This window comes from Neocloeon triangulifer, unplaced genomic scaffold, assembly GCF_031216515.1.
Source record: "Neocloeon triangulifer isolate White Clay Creek 2 clone unplaced genomic scaffold, ASM3121651v1 ptg000022l, whole genome shotgun sequence".
Classification (NCBI taxonomy): domain Eukaryota; kingdom Metazoa; phylum Arthropoda; class Insecta; order Ephemeroptera; family Baetidae; genus Neocloeon; species Neocloeon triangulifer.
The window spans coordinates 7,214,612-7,230,515 of NW_026775562.1; the positions used below are offsets into that span (position 1 = coordinate 7,214,612).

At 38.2% G+C, this 15,904-nt stretch overlaps 1 protein-coding gene across 1 annotated transcript; it reads left to right on the forward strand.

Annotated features, from left to right (window-relative positions):
- The first annotated feature begins 842 nt into the window (after nt 1–842).
- Nucleotides 843–11,097, forward strand: LOC132204663 (uncharacterized). The gene is made up of 15 exons (XM_059633289.1): nt 843–1,674; nt 1,734–3,811; nt 3,869–3,985; nt 4,053–4,442; nt 4,634–5,305; nt 5,401–5,448; nt 5,514–5,639; nt 5,702–5,761; nt 5,827–5,973; nt 6,376–7,690; nt 7,952–8,986; nt 9,252–10,000; nt 10,067–10,224; nt 10,281–10,549; nt 10,613–11,097. Exons 2-15 carry the CDS (start codon nt 2,873–2,875, stop codon nt 11,095–11,097), a joined length of 6,510 nt encoding a protein of 2,169 aa, XP_059489272.1. The 5' UTR covers nt 843–1,674; nt 1,734–2,872.
- Nucleotides 11,098–15,904: the final 4,807 nt, after the last annotated feature.

Genomic DNA, 15,904 nt, shown 5'->3' on the forward strand with positions numbered 1-15,904 from the left:
TCTGATCATAAAAATCGACATATATCGTCAGGTTAGTCAGGTACCAATAAATATTAGACTTGGAATTCATTGAAAAAAATGTGAAAACGTAGGGTCTTCATAAGTGTCACTGAGACCTTTTCAGAAAGTCAAAAAAAATATTTATAAGTACCAAGTACCTCATATTTTGAATTTTTAATTCTAAGTCTGATCATAAAAATCGACATATATCGTCAGGTACCAATCATCAAACAGCAGGCTAAGCCAAAGCGCTATAAATTCTCCATCCCAGGGTGAAAAACAAAATAACTCATCTCTTGTCTCTCTTGTTTCAGCTGCGCCGCCGAGCCACCTAAAAAAACAAAAAACTTCGCCTACTCGCCGATGGGAGATAGACATGACCAAACAGCAGGCGCGCCAGGAGCAGGTGGCGAGGCCCGCAGCTGACCCCGGGCGTGGCCGTGCCCCGTCAAAAGCGGCCAAAACTACAGCAGGATCAGGTGGACAAGCTGGGCGCACACCGGAGACCTGTAAAAAAGCTGGGGTGCCCTCCCGTGCGTCCAGCCCCACCTCATCACCTGCAAACAAAGGTGAATTAAATTTGAATCAGTCAACCTACCCTGAGGAGGAAAATAATTTTAGTCTGGAGGCCACCAACTACTCTGGAGGAGGCGACGGCAAGAAGGAGTCTATGAGTCTGGCAAAGTTCTTTGCTGACCTGGAAGGAGCAAGGGAGGCTGAGAATCTTCGGGAAAATTTTGCCGGTGGGGGTAGCCTGCACCAGCTGCCCCCACTTGATTCCGATCACCGACCCCCCCGGCAAATTCCCAATGAGAAGGTAATAGTCGGTATCTTGGAAGTACCCAAAGTCTCACCCCTCTCTCCGCTCGAGCCCCCAGCACAGCCCCATTCAACCCAAACCGTGGCTCATGATGCGCCCAGTACGGCAGATCTGGCCAGTGAGCTGTCTGGCATGAGGCGCAGCATCGACGCGCTGGCCGAGAAAGTCTCAGTCTCGGTCGGGCAACGTGGGACAGTCGCGGGAAACATCAGGCGATCGCTGCCGAGAAAGGAGGCCGGCCCTAGGGCCGCGCGCCACCTGAGTAGGCAGCCCGCCCCATCGGCTCCATCCCCGAAGATAGCAGCACCATCACCCTCAAACTCAAATTCAATTAGCAATAGAAAGAAATATCCAAAAAACCCCAGCAGCAAATCTCTGCAAAAAATCGCGTAAATAAGAAGATGATACCCACCTGGATACAACTTTTGGACTTAGAATATTTTCATATGGTGGGCTATTATTTTATTATTAGGCAGGGCCGCGCGCGCCTGTATTGTACACAGGGCGGCAGCGGTGCGAGCGCGAGAGAGAGGCGCGCATACATCTTTTATACTTGTAATATTTTGGCTGGCTGTGTGTATTTTATTTTAACGCGGGCCGGCAGCGATGTGCGAAAGAGTCGATCAAGTATCTGTTAGCTTTAATTTTATTTTATCGCTGGTTGATTGTGTGTGGACTTAGTGCGCGCCGTCGAAGAGAGTGTGTGTATTTTATTTGTACAGCGAGCGAGGTGCACTTGGTGCGTGCTGGCGAGAGAGTGGCGTGTAATTGAGCAGCGGCTAGAGGCGTTTGACTAAGTGCGCGGCCGGCGCCAGTTGTCATTTCCGTCGACTGAATGGATTTTTACTAGGCTGGTTGTGTGCGCGTCGTTGTGGATTTTAATTTAAATTCTTAGACTGAACTCTATTTACAGGCGACTGAAATCAATGGAATAAAAATCACAAAAATTGTTCTCGGCGCCACCAATGCTAGTGATTTTGGTCTCGGGAATATATTTGAGAGCTCTGCCGCGAATTTTTGACTCGTTCCTTTGGCGAATTTTTTTTAATTTTACCTGCTTTTTTTTAATGGAGATAAGATAAATTGTATTTTATTTGAAATAAAAATAAAATTTTATTTCCAGGTTAAATAACCCCCAAACATCACTTTTTAAAGGTTTAAAAATTTCAAATTTTTAAGAAAATAAACGGAGAATGGTAATTATTAGTTCTTCGTATTAATAAACAAATTTATTTTTATTTAAAAATAAGGAGAATTGTAGAACAAAATAAAAATTTAATATCCAGGAGTACTTTTTGTGATACATTAGTTTTTTTTTTTGCAATTTTACTGCTTCGTAATAGTTTGTATGTGTGTCGGAGAAGCATCCCTTGCACATGGGGTGGAAAATTAAAGGGACTGTTGAGTTATAAGGAATATGGCTGGAAGCTAAATCAAAGCTTGGAAAAGTGAGAGTGGTAGACAAAGCGAGCGCCCCACCACTCGCACCCGCACTAGGAAAGCAGCGTGCAGTTGCATTGTGTGCTTCCGTAAGAGAAGGAAGTGAGCTTTTCACCCAGTTGTCCACTGCTCGTTTTTGACCATTTTGGGCAATGTCGAAGAATCAACTAACTGGTGCTTCCGTAAGTAATTTTTCTGTTCTCATTTACTCTGAGAGATAAATTTTTATGGGATTTATTCTTTTAAAAATATTGAAATTTGATTTAATACCAATTAATGAGCAAAATATTTTGAAATTTTGCTGATAACAAAATTTAACAGAAATTTATTCATTCTGACAAAACCTATTAAATAATAAAAATAAATCATAATAATAAGCAAAATCTAAAATAAAAATGTAAAAAATTCAGACTGTAAATTTTGATATGAATCTTTTAATTTTTCAAATCTTTTTTCTGCCCTGAATTTTATTTATGAATTTTCAGTGTAATAAATTTGAGAGATTAAATTATTAATTAAATAATTAATTATTCAAAACGGAAAAATCAATTTTTTTTACAGAATAAGCGCCCTTCCGGGGGAAAGGGTGCACCTAATAAGGAGAATCCTCCAATGAAGAAGAAGCCTGGACCCAAGGGGTTGGCCAAGTCGATGGAGTTCATCCTCTCGTCCGATGAGGACGTTTTCAAATCTCCTCCGACGAAGCGCCAACCCCTTCAATCCACTGCGAACCTCGGTTCAGGCCAGACGGGTGCAGCAGCGAAAAGAAAGACTACTCCAATCTTTCCTGGAGCTTCCCAGGTTCGCACTGCTCCGAAACTCATCTCGATTCCAGCCAAAGCACCAACAGCAATGGCTCAGCCGAACGTGCCTCGTCAGCCTCGAGATGGTGGAGGTGAGAACCGGGGGGAGGCTGCTTGTGGACCGTCCGCACAGGATGTAAACCATCCTCCTGTGGCTGTGGTTACCGCTCCAGGGTACCCTGTGGCTGAGGTGTACGACCCAAAGGCCGAGGCTTCCTGTCCGTCAGTCACTCTCGCCAATGTGGCCATCGTCGGAGACAAACTGGCAAAACATAAAAGGTTACTCATGGAGTTGCCTCAGCAATTTACAAAGACTCTGGAAACAAACAAACAAAACCTGAAATCCCTCATGCTTCACACTCGAAAGCAGGCAAGTGAGGGCAAGGAGTCGTCGGAGAAGAAATTGCTCCTGCTGGACGATGCAGATAAAAAGTTCACGGATGAACTGGAAATCAAGAAAGATCTTGTGTGTCGACTTAACAAAGACTTGGAGCAGAAGCATCGCAAAATACAAGAGGTGGAGGAAACCATCACTCGGAAGAACGAAAGCATTGCTGCGTGGAAGCTGCAAGTTCAAAGAGACACAGCGTTGGTGGAGAAACTGAAGAGTGAGGGTGCTTCTCTTGAAAAATTGCAGACTGAAGGTGAAAGAAGAAAAAAAGTGTTGGAGGAGGGTCTCGGAGAAAATCATCAAGAACGGGAAAATCTAAAGAAGAAGAACGTTGAATTCAAGACTATTCTGAATGAGGTAAATTAAATTTTTTCAATAGCAATAAAAAAAAATACTTATCGACTTCAATCACAGCTCCAGACCAAGTTTGACCTGCAGTGTGCTGATGCGACAAGGGAAGCTGAGGCTGCAAAGAAGGCTGCCGAGGACACACTCAAGTCCAACATTACCCTGCTGGAGACAAAACTCAAAGTAAGTTTGTAATAAAATAAAATAAATAAAACATATAATTAATTACCATAAATTCTTGTGTTCACAGGAGATGGAAGATGAACTGGAGAAGCAGCGGAAGCTCGAAGAAGAAGAGAAGGCTCGTAAGCAGTTGGAAGAGGAGGAGAAGAAGAAAGCTGCCATGGCCGAGGAAGAGGCTGAGAAGGAGGCTGCCAGGAGGAAGGAAGATTCTGAATCTGCAGCTTTTCTTGTTGCAGTCGAGCAGGAAGAGCTGGAAGAGCTGGCCAGGCGCGCAAAGGGAGCTGTCGATCTGACTTTCCTACTCGAGGAGGGTGAAATGGTGTCCTTTGTGGGGACAGAAGACATCCAACAGCAGCAGCAGCAGCAGGAGTCCCAGCAGCAGGAGTCCCAGCAGCAGGAGCAGATCAGCAGCAGCTTGGACCTCGACAACTTGGTGACTTCAACTCTGGAAGATATGGTAAATAAATTTCAATTTTATAAAGTTTACATATATCTTTTAGGCTAGTTTGAGCAACTTTAAGTAAAATACTGTTTTAAAAATTACTTTTTTATCTAAATTTAAATATTTCTTTTTAATTATTATGAAAATTTTTAAGGAAAAAAACTGTTTTAAAAAAAAATAACTAACTTGTTATAATTATTTTCTAGGAAACTGACCAAGCTGGTGCAGAGGTGGCTTCCTGCCCTCCGCAGACTTCGGAGGTTGTCCCACCCTTGTCCGACAGTTCTGATGAGGAGGAAGCGGAGCAGCCTCCCTGCAAGAAGACAAAAACTGGCTCACCCAGCCTTTCCTCCTGTTCCTCCTGCTCTTCTTCAGACTCGTCAGATGGCGAGCAAGAGCCGAGGGGAATGGAGAAAGAGCAGATTGGTGAAGAGGGAGTCGCAGGGGCTGCAGCGAGTGTCGAGCCGATGGGATCAGAGATGGCTGCCGAGGAGAAGAGCGAGGCCTCAGCTGAGCCCTCGGTGGAGTCCAGTCCGGAGATTGGTCCTTCGGGTGAATCCAGCAGTGATGGTGAGACTGAGCCGGAGAGGTCCGTCAGCAAGAAGAGACGGAGGAGAAGGCAGCAGAAGAACAAGTCCGACGCTTCCTCAAACTCTTCATCTTCAGACTCCGATACTGCTGGTTCACCTGTCAAGAAAAAGAAAAGGAGCATTACTTCAGAACAGGTCTTCAGTCAAGTTCCAGTTGAGCACAAGGATTTCAATGCCCATCTACCCCGTGATCGACCAACGATGCCCACTGATTTTCAATACAGCAGCACTTTCTCAAAGAACCAAGAGGAGCAACTCCACTCAGCAAAGAAGCAGGCTAAAGATGCTGTAAGTATTACAAATTTTTTAATTTTTTTTCAAACAAAAATAAACAAAAATTTATTGACTGATTTTTTAATAATAATTTTCTGTTTTGTTCACAGCGCCTTCCCTTTACAGCACTCATCAACTATGAGAGAAAGTGGAAGAAGGTATGCATAAAATATAATTTTAAATATTTCAAATTGTTTACAATTTTATTTTATTCTGTTCACAGAACGACCAGGACTTGAGGGAGGCCCTGAAAGCTGTCACTCGCCAAAACATCCCGAATGCTGTCGAGCTACCCGAATTGCCTTCCCACTACCTGGAGTATATTCATTACGTCACTGTCGCCCAATATGTAAGTATTAATATTTTAAAGTAAAATTAAAAAAAATTAATTTTTGTTTGATTCTTTTACAGCGGAGCAGATTGTCCGCAGAGATGCAAGAGTTGGCCAGTGCGTACGACGTTGTCATTGATGTGAGTATTTTTTCTCTGCAATTTAATTTCATTGAGTAATAAAATATCTTTTAATTTGATTTTAGGGCCAACTGAAGTTTGACTCCACTCTGGAAAAGATGCTGAAGGCGATCAGGAAGAAGCTCAAGAAAACTGCGGATCAGCAAGTTGTGGAGCGAGAACTTGCTTCCAACGAGACCATCGAGAGGTTCCTTGTGCCGAAGAATAAAACGGTGTGAATCTGTTATTTTTCCTTTCATGATTTTATAATCTTAACTTTTTATATAAAAAAAAATGTTATTATTCCATGAATGCAGTTGCAAATCTTAACTTTTACAATGTAATTTCAGTACGATAAAGTTCATTTTGATTTTTCTTTGTACTCCTGCTATCTTGTCTATTCAAATAAAAAAGATGTTTTATAAAATTAAATTTGTTTGATTTCATTATCATTTAATATTACAGATATCAAATTAAAAAGTTGAAAAATAATTTTTTTTAAAATCAAGATTCAGAAAAACTTTATTATTAAAAATTTCAATTTTTGGCCAGCTTCATTTAAAAAATTACCTTTTTAGCACTTTATCATGCTTAAAGAAAGATAAAAAAATTAACAATTCAATTCAATATTATAGAAACAAAATAACAAAAAGGACAAAGTCATGGGCCAAATTGGAGCAGGGAAATTACCTTCGAAAGCAAACGATTCAGCATCGGTGGACACTCGGCAAGCAGCACCACCCCCAGCACCCCCAGACACAGCAGCAGCAGCATCTCAGCAAACTGTCCAGCCAAGAGATTCTTCAGCAGAGAACGAACAGGCAAGGGATGTCGAGGAGCGTCAGCGTGTTCGCGCAAAAGTAAGAGAGCAGACCAAAAAGGCAAGGTTGGAGCAGCTCGATGAATTAGACAATCCTGAAAAAGGAGAATATTTTGAAATAACTGCTAGATCGGACGCAAAAGATGAAAAATTTGAAACTCTGACCACTATTGCTCAATTTAAAGTTTCCGAAAGTGCTCGAGATGCACCAATGGGGGACATTCTAGCAATTCGAGATGTAATTTTGCACATCATTAAAGATGTTTCGGACGATTCATGGATCGGAATAACTCTTTCAACTCGCGCCCAGCCAAAGGAGGCAGGTATTCCGCTCATGCGAAAAAACCAATTCGAGCCAAATTTGATTTTCAATTCGATCAGCGGAATTTCACAGTCCAGAGATGAGTTCACAATTGACGACAGTTTCAAAATTATTGCTGTTATTGTCAATGACTTGGGAGCCCGTGGGCGCAGATTTTTAGGGAATTTGGACATTTCAGCAAAATCAAGTTCCATTCCTGCAAAAAATGACCAGAATAATAAGCTAGACAAGCTTTTGACAAAAAGTGATCTCATTGAACTTGGCTCTTGCAAAGATTCTTGTGTGTATTTTGCTGCTCTTGTGGGAAAAATACATGCCGATAGAGTGGCCGCAAATGAAAAAGGTGAATCTAATGAGTGGAGACAAGCAAAAGCACAAAATTCAAAAGCTTTCACTCAAAAGGTTTTTGAACTTATTAGAGACGTTGGGCTTCCTTTTAAAAATGGGTCAGGGCACAGAAACCTGCAAAAAATCCAGGAAATATTTGGCAGAGAGTATAAAATAATCGCCTTCGCTGGTGTCACTTTGGAGTCAAGAATATTCGGAAGCGATTATGTTGACGGTGATGAAAACAGAAAAAAAATATTTCTGTACATGGACAAAGAGAAGCACTTTCACGCTCTTCTCTCGGCGAAAGCTTTCTTTGATAAAAAGCATTTTTGCGACTTCTGTGAGAAGCCTGTGGACAACCTATTCCACAGGGAATGTAAAGGCAGCAAGTGTTTCAAGTGTAATGATTTCTGCAAATATCAATCTCCGAATGACATGATTGGTGATACAGCAAGATGGGAAGTTACATGCTTTCACTGTAATTTCAAGTTTTACAATAAAAAGTGCTTCGATGGCCATTTGAAAAACAACGTTTGTGAAGAAAAAAAGGCTTGTCAAAATTGTGGAAATGTTTACGAAATGAAAAAATTGAACGGAATGGCACACGTTTGTGGAACTACCTTTTGCTCCTCCTGCAAGGAATACAAGGAAATTCCACATTATTGCTCGATCAAGAGCGTCGACGTTTCGGAGGAGGAATTGATGAAACTGGGCAAAAATGTAATCTACTTTTTCTCAGATTTTGAGACTCGTCAAGACCAAACAATTAGTGTCAATGATAAAGTGAAGTACAAGCACATGGCCAATTTAGTGCACGTCTCAAATCGCTGTGTGAACTGTTTGGACGATCACGAAGGAGAAGATAATTGTTACTGGTGCGGGAAAAGAGAAAAGTCATTCGACAACTTTGATCAACCTGACAAAAGTGTTGTGGGTGAATTTCTCAACTACATGAATGATAAATGTAAATCTAGAAAATCATTTAACCGACACCAGGGTATTGTGCTGCAATTCAACGCAGCGTCGTTTGACAATCATCTTGTCCTTTCCCATGTGATGAACGATGAAAATTGGATTGTCAAGGACATAATAATGAGTGGACTGCGAATTTTGCAAATGCGGATAAAAAATAAAGAAAGTGGAGTGTCTTTGAAATGGCTTGACATGGTCAACTTCACGCCTGCTAAACTGGCCGACTTGCCAAAAGCTTTCAAAATTGAGAATGTTGTCAAAGGCCATTTCCCGCACTATGCTAATAAGCCCGAATATTATAATTACGACGAGGGGCGCTTGCCTCCAGCTGAAACGTTCGGTCCCGATTGTATGACAACTGGTGCGAGGGAAGAATTTTTAAAGTGGTACGAGGAGACCAACAAAGAACTCGCTGAAAGTGGCTCAACTTGGAACTTTCGCGAAAATATTAAGCACTATTGCAAAAACGATGTGCGCATTTTGAGAATTGCTGCACTAAAATTCAGGGAAATGATTCGGCTGTTCAGAATTGAGCCGTTTTTGGAAAGCTTGACTATGGCCTCACTCACACACGAGATATACAAGAGAAATCACTACTTGAATGGAGCAATTGGGATTTTACCAAAAAATGATTCGTATCGTGGCTCGCAAAGTAAGGAAGGACAAAAATATTTGACCTATGTGGAGAAATTTATGGGCATCAAGAATTTACAACACGCTGGGAATGGAAAGGAAAAGGTCATTGGAGGAGCACCAGTGGACGGTTTTGATCCTGATACAGGAACAATTTATCAATTCCATGGTTAGTTAATATTTTATGTAAAAATTTTTTACTTACTTTTAAAAAAAAATATCTGAATTTTGCAAGTTAAAAAAATTAATTTTTAAAAAAAAATCATAATTTATTTTAGAATTATAATTAGAAAAATTTGAAGTTTATTTAAATTCTCACTTTTTTTAATAATTGTTTTTTAAATTCAATTCATTTTTTCATTTTTTCTTTTGTTGATTTTTTAACTAAAAATTGATGTTTTTTTTGCTAACCATATTGCATTTGTTTGTTGCAGGATGCTGGTTCCATTGTTGCGTCGACTGTTTCCCGAACGCAACTTCATCACCGCGCGGAACAGGAATTGAGGTTCGTTCAAAAACCTACGCCCGAACCAAGTTCTTACGAGACCAAGGTTATACTGTGGTGGAAATGTACGAGTGCAAGTGGAAGGAAAAAATGAAATCCGAGGCTGAGACGTACTTGAAATTGTGCACAGATCCCATCGTTGAAATGGGATATTTGAGGGCGCGAAATGCACTTTTTGGTGGCCACTGCAGTGCGTTTAGGCTTCAATGTCTGCCCCGAGAAGATGAGGAAATTCAATACTTGGACTTCACCTCAATGTACAGTTTTGTAAACAAGTATGGCAAATATCCAATTGGTCATCCAAAGGTTTACACCAAAGATTTTCCTGACATAAAGGATGTCAACGGACTAGTCTACTGTGAAATGGACCCGCCCGGAAACCTCCATCACCCTGTGCTGCCCGAAAAAGTGGATGGCAAATTGCTTTTCCACTTGTGCTCACTTTGCGCCAGACTGAAAAAGTTTAAATACTGTCCGCACAATGAAGAGCAGAGGAAACTCACTGGCACGTGGGTGAGCTACGAAATTCTGTTGGCTCTCAAATATCAATACAAGATCAGGAGAATTTTTGAGATCTGGGACTATTCTGAAATAATTCAGTACATGACTGGACCGGACGGCTTTGGTTCGAATGGGCTTTTCGGAGAGTTTGTCAACTGCTTCCTTAAAATCAAAGCGGTAATTCTAACAAAATTTTTTATATTAAAACTTTTTTAACTAAAATTTTTCTTTATTTATGTGAAGGAGGCTTCAGGGTGGCCAAGGGAAAACATGACTCAAGAGGAAAAAGACGCCTATGTAGAAGAATTTTGGCAAATAGAGGGCATAAGACTAGATCCCAACAAAATTGAGCGAAATGAAGTGATGCGGTACATTGCCAAGTTAATTCTTAATTCTCTCTGGTAAAATATTTAAATTATTTCCATTTTTCAATTTTTAAAATCATATTTATCTTTAGGGGACGATTTGCCATGAGGACGGACATGACGAAAACTGCGATCCTCGACGAGAGGAGTGAGCTTTTGCGGCTGCTGTCGTCACCGAATGTCGAGGTTCAAAGTCTTCTAACGAACCTTGGCGAGAAAATGATAGCCACTTATAAGGACGAGGCCTCACAACCAAAAGGAATTAATGTAGTAGTTGCAGCTTTCACTACTGCTCAAGCTCGAATTTTGCTTTACCGACTATTGGATTTGGGTGGACACAGAGTGTTGTATACTGACACTGGTGAGTTATAAATTGTTTTTTAATTGATAAATTATATACTAATTTGTTGAAAAAAAATTTAAGATTCCGTCATTGTAGTTCAGAAAAAAGGAGAGCCAATTTTCAAGACGGGAAATGGCTTAGGTCAACTGACAAACGAAGTGCCAAATCAAGTAATAAGTGAATACCTTGCTGTCGCACCCAAAAACTACGGCCTCGCGCTCCAAAACACCGATGGATCCAAGGATGCTATTCGCAAAATCAAGGGCATCACACTGCGGCACAATTGTTTGGAGCAAACAAGCTTGGCCACTCTCCGTCGACTCATTCACGGTGAACTGGAAGAAGTGGAAATTAACATTTACAAAAAAATAGAGCGGACCCTCGGATTCCAGCTTGTCTCGTCCGACACCTCCAAGAAAATAAAGTTGAATTACGACAAGAGGTTCCGAGAGGAGGGCGTAGTTGATTTTTCCTCACCACACGGACTGAAGGAAAACTGGCCACCTGTGATCCCCGACGAATCAATCGATGTTCATATGTGGTCCATCCATGAATATGCTGCATAGCTCAAATGTGAAATGTCTGTAATAAAGATTATCATGTATAAAAATGTATTTATTTGAAGTTTATTTTACTTAAATAAAATATTTTAGTTGTCAATATGTTTAAAAAAATTTTAAATTTCAAAAAACATAAGATCATTACAAAAAAGTTAATAAAATTTGGTTAAAATGTCCATTTAAAAATATGTAATTTTGTTGCTTCAAAAGTTTGACATTACAGAATAAAAAATATACAAAATAGATTTTCATTATCACATTATGCACTTTATATTTTGTTAAAATGCACTTTTTATTATGTTAATATGCTGATTTCAAGTGCACAATTGGCCATTAAAAATAGTGCTATTTGGTGGTCGAAGTGGATTGAACTTTTCGAAGCAAAAAATTTACCTTTTTCTCATACGAATCAGATCCGAATGAAGACAAACTTTGCATTTTGATCTGCTGCTCTTTGTAAAAATACTCTCGATGGGCATTGTCAACAATTTTCACTCCATAAATAACAAAAAAAAACTTCCAAAACCAAATTGATCAAAATCATCTCCAAAACAAATAATAACAAATCAGTCTAGATATTTGCAGGCTGACCAACACAAAAAACATGAGAATAAAAAATCAGCGAAAACCTGCCGTTTCTCGTAACTTTCTCTAAAGATTTTTTGTCATCATCTTGTTCCATACTAAAATCTCTATTTTAATAAATGCTGAACTTGCCTCTTACTATTTATTTTTCATGATGTAAATAATTTTAAAAAGTTGGACTTTATTCTGTTGTCATCCAACATATGTATGATATCAGCTGGTCTCTTATGATTGGTCAACACTAAGAAGTCTTACTATTTCTTTGTTCAAAAATTGGCGGCAACGCCACATGCTCTTGTGCAGAGGCGGGAGAAATATTTTACCATTGATAAAGTTTTTTTTATTTTGCATATTTTATTTATTTATTTATTTCATTAAATTGTCATAGATTTATTAATTAAAATCAACTTACATTTAATTAAAAAATTTGCATACATTTGATTAAGAAGTCAGTTCCATTAATATTATTATTATAATTTTATTATTATTATTTCTTTTCTCACTCACAAGCATATTTATTTATTGGTTCTTTTACATAACATTATTTCTCCATTTTTTTGTAATATTTTCAAAATTTTATCTTTTATTTTTTTTCTTAAGTTAAGCATAAATTTTATTCAGAAATCATTTTAAACTTACAATTTTATTTTCTTTTTAACTCTAAAACATATCATACAATTTTTTATTAAACAGTCAGATGAGCTTCACAATATTTTCGAATCTCCATGAAGGCTCTCAAGTAATCCAAGTTGAGATTCTCGGCAGACCGCTGAAAGCTGATGTCAGTTGTCTCGAGGTGACGCAGAATTTCCAATTTCTCGGTGGAGGGCAGGCATCCAGGTTCCTCAATTTTACTTTTGAAGGCCGCAAACATTGATTTAAATTCACCAGCATACGAATCCAGTGAATTGAGAACCCACCAGATTAGGTCTTTCAAATCATTGATGAACTCAATCGTGCTGTTGGTCAAAGTTATTTTTGGCTCGTACTCTTGGCCTTCAACTCTTGAAGTCAGGTGAATGGCTTTGACGTTGCCAAAGGAACCAAACTCCAAAGTTTCAACTTCTCCCAACATTATCTTTTTCTTGTCTTGGCAAACTGGAGTGTCGGAATCAAAGTAGTTATTTATTAATTCCAATTGATCCATAAACATTCTGCTCGCAGCGTGGCCCAACTTAACTCCCAGAAAACCAGGCCGTCTTATGTACATAGTGGGAAGAAAGTCAAGTTTCGGGTCGGCACCAATCACCAGTTGCTTCGTGCCACTTTTGTTTATTGGGTAAACGAAGCGATAAATTTGATTTACTCTGTCGCTTGTTTCAACGTAGTTATTTTTCTTAGTTTGATCACGGGGGACATACAGCTGCTTCCTCTTGTTGGCAGCAAAAAGGGTCGCGGCCACCCCAAATTTGACCAGCTTAGCATCATATTTACCCTTTTTAATGTCAGCCATGGCTCTGGATTTTCAATTTTTTTTAGTCAAAACGACAACTTTGGCGTGACGGCGGGCACAGATGTGTGAAGCTGATCTTCTGAATCTCGCCGCTTTATAGCCCTGAATCATCCCCTCCACTATTCCCCCCATTTTTTCCGAGATTTTCAACCAGCCAATTGCAGCAGTGCTCGACAATTTTGTCATTGAGCTCAAGGTTATTTTTTGACAATTTTGTAATAGTATCAAAAAATGTGTTTGGAATGATTCCCATTTTTGACGCAAGAAACAATAAAGTGTGCTTCCCACATGTGAGAGCTGTGGGACTCTGGTAGCATGTGGCATTATAATTGTAAAATTTTGAGATCTTTGACAAAAATTTAATGTGGTTTTCAACCACTGGCGGAAGTCCAAAGCTGTCAAAATAAACAGGTAAACCTCTGGTTGGAAGAAAAATTGCCGTCCAGTGACCGTAAGTTGTAACTTTCGATATTTCAGAGTGAATTATGATGGCAGCAGGTTTCTTTAACTTTGATGGAATTTTATCGCTGGCGAAAACTCCGACTGTGTGCTGCTTAGGAGCGTTTAGGTTTAGTATTTTCAAGCAGTTCTCTAATGTTTGAGTGTCCAAAAAATATTTATAAGTACCAAGTACCTCATATTTTGAATTTTTAATTCTAAGTCTGATCATAAAAATCGACATATATCGTCAGGTTAGTCAGGTACCAATAAATATTAGACTTGGAATTCATTGAAAAAAATGTGAAAACGTAGGGTCTTCATAAGTGTCACTGAGACCTTTTTAGAAAGTCAAAAAAAATATTTATAAGTACCAAGTACCTCATATTTTGAATTTTTAATTCTAAGTCTGATCATAAAAATCGACATATATCGTCAGGTACCAATAAATATACGACTTGGAATTCATTGAAAAAAATGTGAAAACGTAGGGTCTTCATAAGTGTCACTGAGACCTTTTCAGAAAATCAAAAAAAATATTTATAAGTACCAAGTACCTCATATTTTGAATTTTTAATTCTAAGTCCGATCATAAAAATCGACATATATCGTCAGGTACCAATAAATATTCGACTTGGAATTCATTGAAAAAAATGTGAAAACGTAGGGTCTTCATAAGTGTCACTGAGACCTTTTCAGAAAGTCAAAAAAAATATTTATAAGTACCAAGTACCTCATATTTTGAATTTTTAATTCTAAGTCCGATCATAAAAATCGACATATATCGTCAGGTACCAATAAATATACGACTTGGAATTCATTGAAAAAAATGTGAAAACGTAGGGTCTTCATAAGTGTCACTGAGACCTTTTCAGAAAGTCAAAAAAAATATTTATAAGTACCAAGTACCTCATATTTTGAATTTTTAATTCTAAGTCTGATCATAAAAATCGACATATATCGTCAGGTTAGTCAGGTACCAATAAATATTAGACTTGGAATTCATTGAAAAAAATGTGAAAACGTAGGGTCTTCATAAGTGTCACTGAGACCTTTTCAGAAAGTCAAAAAAAATATTTATAAGTACCAAGTACCTCATATTTTGAATTTTTAATTCTAAGTCTGATCATAAAAATCGACATATATCGTCAGGTACCAATAAATATACGACTTGGAATTCATTGAAAAAAATGTGAAAACGTAGGGTCTTCATAAGTGTCACTGAGACCTTTTCAGAAAGTCAAAAAAAATATTTATAAGTACCAAGTACCTCATATTTTGAATTTTTAATTCTAAGTCTGATCATAAAAATCGACATATATCGTCAGGTACCAATAAATATACGACTTGGAATTCATTGAAAAAAATGTGAAAACGTAGGGTCTTCATAAGTGTCACTGAGACCTTTTCAGAAAGTCAAAAAAAATATTTATAAGTACCAAGTACCTCATATTTTGAATTTTTAATTCTAAGTCTGATCATAAAAATCGACATATATCGTCAGGTACCAATAAATATACGACTTGGAATTCATTGAAAAAAATGTGAAAATTTAGGGTCTTCATAAGTGTCACTGAGACCTTTTCAGAAAGTCAAAAAAGTACCAAGTACCTCATATTTTGAATTTTTAATTCTAAGTCTGATCATAAAAATCGACATATATCGTCAGGTTAGTCAGGTACCAATAAATATTAGACTTGGAATTCATTGAAAAAAATGTGAAAACGTAGGGTCTTCATAAGTGTCACTGAGACCTTTTCAGAAAGTCAAAAAAAATATTTATAAGTACCAAGTACCTCATATTTTGAATTTTTAATTCTAAGTCTGATCATAAAAATCGACATATATCGTCAGGTACCAATAAATATACGACTTGGAATTCATTGAAAAAAATGTGAAAACGTAGGGTCTTCATAAGTGTCACTGAGACCTTTTCAGAAAGTCAAAAAAAATATTTATAAGTACCAAGTACCTCATATTTTGAATTTTTAATTCTAAGTCCGATCATAAAAATCGACATATATCGTCAGGTACCAATAAATATTCGACTTGGAATTCATTGAAAAAAATGTGAAAACGTAGGGTCTTCATAAGTGTCACTGAGACCTTTTCAGAAAGTCAAAAAAAATATTTATAAGTACCAAGTACCTCATATTTTGAATTTTTAATTCTAAGTCCGATCATAAAAATCGACATATATCGTCAGGTACCAATAAATATACGACTTGGAATTCATTGAAAAAAATGTGAAAACGTAGGGTCTTCATAAGTGTCACTGAGACCTTTTCAGAAAGTCAAAAAAAATATTTATAAGTACCAAGTACCTCATATTTTGAA